We start from the raw sequence: 10,461 nt of genomic DNA, 5'->3' as shown, positions 1-10,461 counted from the left end.
GGAAGTCAAGTTTCCCTCATTTTATAGAGACATTCTTACCATCTCATATATAGGAATCAAAGAGAAAATGGCGACCCTGGCTTGAGATGTTATCGCTTTATCATGTGGAATTATTATTTTTAGGGAAACACTTATTCCTGTGAACTTCAGCCTGCCATCTTGGAGTAGTAGGATGAATAAGAGCCTTTTGCATAGAACAAGACCTGAGTCATATCAAAAGCAATGGAGTTGTCCACAGCTGCCAGTAGTGCCTAGGGACATCAAGAAAATTCAAAATGGCGGATGTTTCTATAAGACTCGAAGCTGCCATCTTTAATTTCCTGATCCCACCCATCTGCTTAACTAGCCAATGGCTACACATTATTCAGCGTTAGATAGTTCTGAAATGTCCCATTTCTTATCGTTGTTGGGGAAGAAGATATTTTTTCCTTAAATCTCTTCCAAATTAAACCAAATATGCATTCCCCAGAAAAGCACCCTGCTGAAAAGAAAAAAATAGTGCCACACAGCTCTTTTCAAAACCACCCCACTTTATGAAATGCTGAACTGGTTTATGTATAGGAGCAATCAGAAATACGAACTTCCCTGAATCGGTTGTAATTATCGATGCGCAGAGTGGCTGAGCGAAGACTGTCTGATGCACCAGTTGGCTTCAATGCCATTTAATCATCTACGCGGCTTACTTTGCTACTCATCTTTTAACCTCGTGTCATCAACCCCAATTGACAGATGAGTTGCCGTTGGGATAAAGACAGGGAAAAAATCAGGGTGATTCACGGTAAAAAGAAAGTACAGTAAAGGGAAACAGAGAAAAGTCTGCCTGCCTACTAATGGTGCTGAACTGCGGGTGCTTGCAAACATCTGGCCAATTCATTTTAGCTCGCTTGTCTAAGATGCTTTTACCTAGGCGAAGCTAAAATTTAATAGCAGATTACAAGAGAACCTGAAACATAGAAGACTGACGGCAGAAAAAGACCTCATGATCCATCTAGTCTGCCCTTATACTATTTCCTGTATTTTATCTTAGGATGGATCTATGTTTATCCCAGGCATGTTAAATTTCAGTGACTGTGGATTTTCCAACCACGTCTGCTGGAAGTTTGTTCCAAGCATCTACTACTCTTTCAGTAAAATAATATATTTCTCATGTTGCTTTTGATCTTTCCCCCAACTAACTTCAGATTGTGTCCCCTTGTTCTTGTGTTCACTTTCCTATTAAAAAACACTTCCCTCCTGAACCTTATTTAAAGTATACACTGTGGAATGCATGAATGGGCAATTCATTCTGAGATTAGTGAGCTACGCAGATTATGCTCTGGAATAAGTGGGGCAACTACACTGGGGTGGTGAGCAGCCAGCTGCTGGAAGAGAGGAGGGGAAAGGAAGGAGGAAATAATGACTGCATAGGATCTGGCAAGATTTAGGGGCAAGGGGACCCAGCAAAAGAGTGGAAAATGCCCCTTACTTCGAACTACCAAAAGGTTAATCTATTTATTTTTATGGAAGACTGCTAGAAAGTAAGGGGGGGGGGGGGGAAAGGTATCTCGGTTGAATTCAGGTATAGTAGTAAATCCCACCCTCCCCAAAAAAGCATTATTTGAAAATTCCTTTTAAAAGTCAGGAAGAACTACTTCATAATAACTTTGTGTGTGTGTTTGTGTGTGTGGGGGGACAAATAAGTGCAACCAAACAAATAATCCAGAATTCAAATGTGTAGTAACTTTGGTATCTATTCAAAGCAACTCCAATGTACACTGCTCAAAAGAATAAAGGGAACACTTAAACAACACAATATAACTCCAAGTAAATCAAACTTCTGTAAAATCAAACTGTCCACTTAGGAAGAAACACTGATTGAAGATCAATTTCACCTGCTGTTGTGCACATTCAACTTTGTGCAGAACGAAGTATTCAATGAGAATATTTCATTCATTCAGATCTAGGATGTGTTATTTGAGTGTTCCCTTTATTTATTTATTTTGAGTAGTATATATAATAGCGATGAGCATGATCAATCGGAGGAAATGTTGATTATGTCAACTCTTCTGGGTGTCTATGTTTGTGTGTCTGCACAGATGTGCACAACACACACACACACACTCATTCATGGTCATGAGAAGGTCAACCCACATATCAACTAGTATCTCTGTGGACTAAGCTTGTTCAATTCCGTACATTAGCATCCTCACCATACACAAGGTTCAATTACCATGCTTTCCTTCACCTCGAAACATTTCCAAAAGACTGAGAAGGGTTAACAAAAACCATCATTTTTTAGAATGCATTATAAAATAATGTCTACCATATTTGGAAGCAAAGGCCAACGGGGGGGAGGGGGGAATCACTGAATAGGAAGCACACGTTAGATTTGTAATATTCAGAGTTTTCATACCGGCAGTGTATTTGTCTTGGTTCGAAAAATAAATTTTTACACATGGTTTTTCTAACCAGACCCTTTCTTATAACATAACCCTTACTTACAATATTTTTATAACCTGGAACAAGAGTTGTAATCAACAGATTCATTCAATTTCCAACATCAAATTTAGATAAAACTTTGAAAAAAAATAAAGCTGTTCCCTTTGTTTATTGCGTGGCATTTGATTAAACCACTTGGTTTATCCTCCGAGGCTGAAATAAGTGCTGATTTATTTATTTATTTATTAGATTTGTATGCCGCCCCTCTCCGGAGACTGATTAGTGTGAAGACAGCAGCAATATTTAATTTATCAAGCCAAGTAAAAATATAAGTTGTCACTTGGTGTAAATAAATTTTTAGAAAATCTATCTCAGTTGGGAATGGAAGCACTCATTCAACATTGCGCTGAACCAAAGCAAGAAGATACGATTGAGAAAGTAGATGTGTGGGTTGTGAAAGTCAAGAAGACAACCTGTTGTGAGTGGAGCAAAGCTACACCTTTCATGCGTCATGTGCAACACACACATAAAAAATGAATGACCCTTATATGGTTGCAGCCCCCATCTTTACTTTTTCTGACCCTCCTCCTCCATGGGGACATTTGTAAATCGTAATTCCCTTTCACCAGTAATCATTTATTTTTTCCCCGTTCAGTTGCTGGTAGGCTGGATTCTCCTGGCATTTTCTCCCATGCAATGTGGAAACTTGAATTCAGGAATGGGGCAACATTGTTCAAAACATGAGAAAAAGATAATCTGGCTGGGTTTTTTCCCCCCAACCCTAAAATACATGGTGGCAATAGAGTCAACAGGTACAATGGCACTCTCCTTTTAAACATGTATTTTAAACGTATTAAAAGGTAAAGCCGATATTATTCGGCTAATCATTACCAACTCATAGGGTAAATGGAATTGAAAGATGAATGGGAAAAACAAAATGCTGTTCATGTATCTTAAAAATTGAGGTTCAGAAGAGGAAGGGAACCCAATGAATAAATAAATACACAACCAAACCATCTGCCAGGGTCATTCCCTTTTTCTACTCCTGACCTACTCAAGGCGGCAGCATTAGCCCTGAATCAAGGTCAGCTAGGTGCCAAAATTTCATGTTGGCACACCGTTGTTTAGAGGAGAGCTAGGACCGATGGCCCAGTGGCATACATTGTGGGATTAAGGAGGCTGTTTTAATACCCACCGTTTGACTCATTTTGATGGCCAAATAACTCTTAAATTCCCTGTTAGAGTTAGAGCAGTAGGGACGAGTTAAGAACCACTCCTGGTTGGCCGTCCTCTTGGTACCTTGGATTACAACGGCCATTATGCGTAGACGGAATAGCCAAGAAGCATGCTGGTTAGCAATTATGGGAATTGAAGCTTAATACTATGGGAAAGTATCAAGCTGAGGAAGATTGGCTTACGCTGTGTTTATGAGTGAGAGCATTCAAGGCAATCAGACAACATGTGGGGCAATGTAGAAACACTACATTTAATGGACCAGCGGCTCTGAACGAACTGATTTAGAACGGTCTTTAAAGGGGGAAATGACCAGCTATCCTTTTGTTTATTGATTAACTGGTCGAGGGTTTAACATGGTTTAGAACGCAATGCTGAAAAGTGGAAGGGTCAAACCATTTTCCGCCATGAAATCTTTCTTTTGGCAATGAGCGGTAAAGGCTAACTTCCGAAGACTAATGAATGTATGACCTTCCGAGACAACCTGCAATGTGCCATGCACAACGTCAATTTTCTCGGCGGGCTGAAAACGGCTGGATCTCAACCCCACCCTGGATGTAGAACACTTATGAAGCAAAAAAAGAAAGAGGAGAGCTGTTGAGTTATGCTATGAACGGGGCCGAACGAGAGGGAACGAAGTCCGTGAAAAGAGCTCCTTCACACTTGAGTCTGCTGATGGATCTCCACAAAAGGAACGTGAATCTGGTGGTGATCCAGGGAGAAGTCCTCGATGCTTTCGTAGTCGCTCATGGCAATCTCAGAGTCATCGAAACCACAGCCCATCGAAACATCGGAGGAGGAGGCATCCAAAGAATTGTGTAAAGACAAAGGTTTCTTGGCCACGCTGTTGCCTGTGTTTGGTCCTGGGCCAATGCCAAAAGTACTAAATTCGTTCCCCGTCTGAAACCCACCGTTGTCCATCTCGTTGGGGAACTGGTGAGGAGGGAGGTATTGGCTCGGGTGAAACTGCGGCCGCCTCTGGCAATCGGGGCTCAGCGTGCTGGCCATGGAGACCGGCTGGGAGGGCGGGAGAGCCTCGTAGTGGTCCGGATAGTCCTCGGGGAGGGGAGGGGGCAATTGGTCTTGGTTTAAAAACTCCTCCTCATGCGGTGGAGGATAGTCACTGTCAATGTCGTAACCACCAAGGTAGTAATCCGTCTCCAGCTCCCTGGTGCTGCCGTGATGAGCCGAGCTGCCGTCGGCGGCCTCGTAGTGGGGCACCTCCTCAATGTCAGATAAACGCGCATTCGGCATCCAGTCAGAAGTGTCCCAGTGATAAGCTGCAGAAAGGAAAACAAAACACTATGTTGGGAAAAGAAAACAACACACGGCGTAAACTTCGGGGGAAATGCAACATGAGTCGCATGCACAGGGGACCTTATGCCAGGGGTGTCAAACCCGATTCCATTGAGGGCTGCATCAGGATTGTGTTTGACCTCGTGGGAGTGTGTGTGCGTATGTGGTCAGCTACACATTACTTCACTTGTGTCAGGGGCGCCTGTGGCAGCCAGAGCGCTCCGCCAGTGAAAACGTGCTCCCAAGCTCTGTTTTCGGCTGTGATTTTATTTATTTATTTTTATTTATTTATTCAATTTTTACACCGCCCTTCTCCTTAGACTCAGGGCGGCTTACACCATGTTAGCAATAGCCCCTTTTTAAAAACAGAGCCAGCCTATTGCCCCCACAATCCGGGTCCTCATTTGACCCACCTCGGAAGGATGGAAGGCTGAGTCAACCTTGAGCCGGTGATGAGATTTGAACCGCTGACCTGCAGATCTACAGTCAGCTTCAGTGGCCTGCAGTACAGCAGTCTACCTGCTGCGCCACCCCAGCTCTGATGGCCTCCTGCAACCCTCTGCCAATGAAAATGGAGCCTGTGAGGGCTGATCTCCACTTTCGTTGGCAGAGGCACCATGGGCCGGTCCTTTGGTGTTTCCAGGATGGTCCCATGGGCCAGGTTTAAATGCCTCACAGGCCAGATCTGGTTCACGGGCCTTGAGTTTGACACCCCTGCCTGATGCAACAAAGTTGCTTAAGCAAATAATCAACATGCAGCTTAATATTTTTGTTGTTGTTGTTTCTGTGACATATCAGCCAAGCATGCTTTGGCCCAAGTGAAGAGAAGCAACCTCATGGCGCGGTGGTAACCGACACAACGCCGCCATCTCTAAAGTAAAGACAATTTTTTAAAAATAAAATAAAGGCAAAGCAAAGGAAGTGAGAAATCAAACTCGCTGAATGTCTAGAATTGCTCACGGAAATGCAGGCAATTGGGTGATTTAGGTAGAAAAGTGTTCAAAACACAGACATTAGAAAACTCAAAAGGCTCTTGCCGTTGTGCTCGTTTCCAAGTTCTTGGGAAGAGGGGAAATTACACAGGCAAACGAAGTAACAGGCAGAAAAGTAAAATAACAATATTTTTTATTTTAAAAGGACTAGCAAAATCCTGAAATAAAAAAAAAGAAAAGCCATTCCCCGTGGTTTTCTGCAGGAACAAAATATATGCCATAACATGCTGTCACATGCACAGTCCAGATCCGTGATGGCGAACCTATGGCACGTGTGCCACAGATGGCACGTAGAACCATATTGGAGGGCACGCGAGACTTGGCCATGTTTCAGCTCCAGCACACATGCGCCCGCTGGCAAGATGATTTTGGGCCTTGAGAAAGGCCGTTTCGCCCTCCGGATGCTTCAGAGAAACTTCCCTGAAGCCCTGGAGGCAAAAATAAAAATAACCCAACGGACAAACCAGAAATTCGGGAAAATGCGTTTCCAGTTTGCCGTTGTGCTGTTTTTTGCACTCTGAAGGGTTCAGGGAAGCTTCCTGAAGCCCCAAAATGCAAAAAACAGCACAGTGGGCAAACCGGAAGTCCATTTTTCCGAACTTCCGTTTTGCCGTTGTGCTGTTTTATGCACTCCAGAGACTTCAGGGAAGCTTCCTGAAGCTCCAAAATGCAAAAAACAGCACAGTGGGCAAACCGGAAGTCCGTTTTTCCGAACTTCCGTTTTGCCGTTGTGCTGTTTTATGCACTCCGGAGACTTCAGGGAAGCTTCTTGAAGCCCCAAAGTGCAAAAAACAGCACAATGGGCAAGCCGGTAGTACGTTTTCCCGAACTTTCCGGTTTGCCGTTGTGCTGTTTTTTGCACTCCGGAGGGTTTAGGAAGCTTCCTGAAGCCCCAAAATGCAAAAAAACAGCACAATGGGCAAGCCGGTAGTACGGTTTCCCGAACTTTCCAGTTTGCCGTTGTGCTGTTTTTTGCACTCCAGAGGGTTCAGGGAAGCTTCCTGAAGCCCCAAAGTGCAAAAAACAGCACAATGGGCAAGCCAGAAGTACGTTTTCCCGAACTTTCCAATTTGCCGTTGTGCTGTTTTTTGCACTCCGGATGGTTTAGGAAGCTTCCCTTCGGCAAACTGGAAGTGTGTTTTCCTAAATTTCCGGATTGCACACTTGGGCATTTTTTCACCTACCAGGCTTCAGAAAGGCTTGTGCGGATGCGTGGGGGCAGCGCAAGGTGTGTGTGCATGCGTGGGGGGAGGAGAAGATGTGTGGGCACATGCACGCATACTAGCACGCCCATGCACACCCTTTTGGCACGTGGACCAAAAAGGGTTCGCCATCACTGGTCTAGATCAAAAAATAAAATCCAAGTCACTGAAGCGAAATAAAGTGCATTAGTTAGCATTCCGAAGTTCCCATCAAAGCACCCTTTTCCAACCATTATGGCAGGCAGATGAAAAATTCACCTCTGTTGCAGTTCTCTCCTTCATCCACACCAGAGGCTGTTAAATATAAAGTGAAGGGGGGAAAAAAACAAAACAAACAAACAATGGAAATTCTCAAGTCTGCAACCAGCCAGAGTTAAACAGAGCACCGCAACACGTCTTTAAACACCATGCTTCTCAAATGCGTCTGATGTAAAACATGATTTAGAAAGTACTTTTAAGCCATGCTTCAATGAAAGGTTAAAAAAAAAAGAAAAAAAGACCACGTTATTCTGCTTTTCGCTTAATCAAACCTACGGAGGCACGAATGGAAAACAGCATTTTTTACACCGATGAATAGAATGGATGGCTTTGGATTGCCCTGAAGCAGACATGCAAAACTGACTTTGGATTTATGGCAAAAGTCAATACATTATTCTCTCTCTTTTTTTGGTTTTAAAAAAAGACTGTGACGTATTTCTTTCTTGCTCACTGTGAAACAGAAAGAAAAAAAAAATTAAGAATCTACCATGTTCAGGGCCGGTTCAAACAAATCTGGGCCCAAGTACGCTGAGATACCACGGTGAGGGGCACGGTATAACAACCTGAACGGAACAGAATAAAAAAGCAGTCAATTGGGCCACTAGCACAGAATCCGCCTCTTATCTTTCCATATGGGGAATGGGAAACTGGCTCGTAAGGAGCAAAGAAAACTTTCTCTGTTTTGACTTTAGTTCTCCCGTTTCAGGTCATCTGCTTCGCTCACAATCAGGAGGCTGTGGGTTCGATCCTAGGTAGAGGCATTGGGAACAGGAAGGGCATCTGGCTACTAAAACACTAACTCCATTCAGTTGCCCAGATTCCACCCCCAAGGAATTATTGGGTTGTTAAAAGATGATGATGATTTCCGCTCATTTCCTTAATCTTTTCACTTGGTACTGAGAACCCCAAAAGTTAGGAAAGAGAGCTATCTGGAAAGTAAGTTCTTTTGGGGAATGTTCGCCGGGGAAGTTGGTATTATTATTGTGTAGCGGGAAGCCAGCGGAAGAGAACAAGCAGTGCCAGTGGTCAGTAGATCAACGACTGACGTTGTGGTAAAAGTTACAGATGTGCGTCCTCATTCCGGAACTGCCTGCTACCGCACGAATCCCAGCGACCGATAAGGTCCCACAGAGTTGGCCTTCTCCAGGTCCCGTCGACTAAACAATGTCGTTTGGCGGGCCCCAGGGGAAGAGCCTTCTCTGTGGCGGCCCCGGCCCTCTGGAACCAACTCCCCCCGGAGATTAGAACTGCCCCCACCCTCCCTGTCTTTCGTAAACTACTCAAGACTCATTTATACCGCCAGGCATGGGGGAGTTGAGATAGCTCTTCCCCCTAGGCCATTACAAGTTATGCATGGTAGGTTTGTGTGTATGTTTGGTTTTATAATAGGGGTTTTTAGTTGTTTTTTTATTATTGGATTGTACATGTTGTGTTTATTATTGTTGTTAGCCGCCCCGAGTCTGCAGAGAGGGACGGCATACAAATCCAATAAATTATTATTATTATTATTATTATTATTATTATTATTATTATTATTATTATTATTACGTTTCCCTCCAAGTGCGAAGTGCGCCCTGTAATACGCTACCTGAACGCTAAGGGCGTGAATGCTGCTGCGATTCATCGCGAAATCATTTCAGTTCATGGAGAGGATGCCAAAAAATTCAAAACTCAGCAATCGGCGAGAAAAAAATCTTGAAAAATTGTTGAACGGTGATCAGAGAGAAGATTTTCTTCAATTTTCTGCACCACGTCATCTAGTCAACAACGGACGACCATCCACTCCTGTTTTCATCATGAATTCCCATCCTTGAATTTGAATTTCTATACCCAGTTTGTCACATGCTGTCCTGACATTATGTCATCTCCATAAACTGAAACGATTTCGCGATGAATCAAAGCAGCGTTCATGCCCTTAGCATTCAGGTAGCGTATCACAGCATGCACTTCACACATGGAGGGAATCGGAATACAATGTGTTCAGCAAGTAGCGGGAGCCGTGTAGCACCCGAGTCTCGAACCCGGTCTGTCTGCCTTCCCTTGTAACCAGCTCAGCATCTTATTCTCTATGGCCATGCCTGAAACTGTGCAAGAAGATACTCAGTGTAGCAAGTTCCACATTGCATGGTTGGGTCCAGGAGTGGGTTCTACTTACCTCCGCTACTGGTTCGGGGTCACGCTGGAAGTGTCTGTTTTGCGCATGCGCCACATCACTCCCAGGTTAAATTCATCTGCGCATGCACAGGAGATTTTGCACATGTGCAGAGGGTTATTTTCTCTTAAATTTGGCTCCGGTGGATGGATTTCAAGCCAGAGGACTGGTTTGGCGGCGTGTCCAGCCGGCCATCGCTGCCGCTTTGGTGAGCGGGGGAAATTCCCGCTACCAGTTCTAGAGAACCAGTCTGAACCGGCAAGAATCCACCTCTGGTTGGATCCCTATTGTGGAAGAGTTGCAAATAGCGTGGTGAGTGTTGAAAACTTGCAAGACCACAGCGGGACTTTATTTTGGGTGGGGGTGGAGGGGAGGGTAAGCAGCCTGCAGGGTTGGGTTGGCTAAGTGCGATTTCCCCCCCCCCCTCAAGCTTTTCCTGAACACACTGTATGTTTTATGGTGATAAATAAACTAGGCTAGCAGAAGGAAGAGACTTTCTCTCCTACCAGTGGTTGCAGCTCAGATAGCGCTGTCTGAACCGGCCCTGACTATACAAAAACAAAACAAAAGCACATATTCAAACATTCTCCCGACCCAGTGCAAGGAGCTTTTGTGTGTCACTCATTGCAGTGTGGTTCTTTCCAACCTGGTACTTTCTAGATGTGTGGGAAGAGTGGCTTTATTTTTTAAGTTTAAACCCAGGCCAATGTGGACTTTGGAGAGTTTTAGAAGCTCACACCATCTGAAAGATGCCAGGTTGGGCAAGGCACAATTTTCTTTACACAACACAGCAGAACTCCGCTAACCTCTTAACTTTCCGGCTCTGCAAGAATCAACAACTCACTTTCCCTTCCTGGGTTGAAGCAACAAACCCACAAGTAAGGTCATATCTATTTGTGAATGGAAATAT

The 10,461-nt window shown here is 44.2% G+C and overlaps 1 protein-coding gene across 3 annotated transcripts in view; it reads right to left on the bottom strand.

The window, feature by feature from the left end:
• Positions 1-2,365: 2,365 nt before the first annotated feature.
• The window catches only part of FAT3 (FAT atypical cadherin 3), a 699,023-nt gene continuing 690,927 nt past the window's right edge, over positions 2,366-10,461 (bottom strand). For 2 of the 3 annotated variants that reach the window (XM_070749624.1, XM_070749625.1), the window contains one exon: positions 2,366-4,931. In XM_070749624.1, coding sequence (XP_070605725.1) covers positions 4,309-4,931 — 623 coding nt within the window. In that variant the 3' untranslated portion in view covers positions 2,366-4,308. Of the gene's footprint in view, positions 4,932-7,399; positions 7,436-10,461 lie in introns of all 3 variants that reach the window. The other variant, XM_070749626.1, reaches the window with a different exon arrangement.

This window comes from Erythrolamprus reginae, chromosome 4 (assembly GCF_031021105.1).
Source record: "Erythrolamprus reginae isolate rEryReg1 chromosome 4, rEryReg1.hap1, whole genome shotgun sequence".
NCBI classification, from domain to species: Eukaryota; Metazoa; Chordata; class Lepidosauria; order Squamata; family Dipsadidae; genus Erythrolamprus; species Erythrolamprus reginae.
This window is presented reverse-complemented; position numbering and strand designations above follow the sequence as displayed.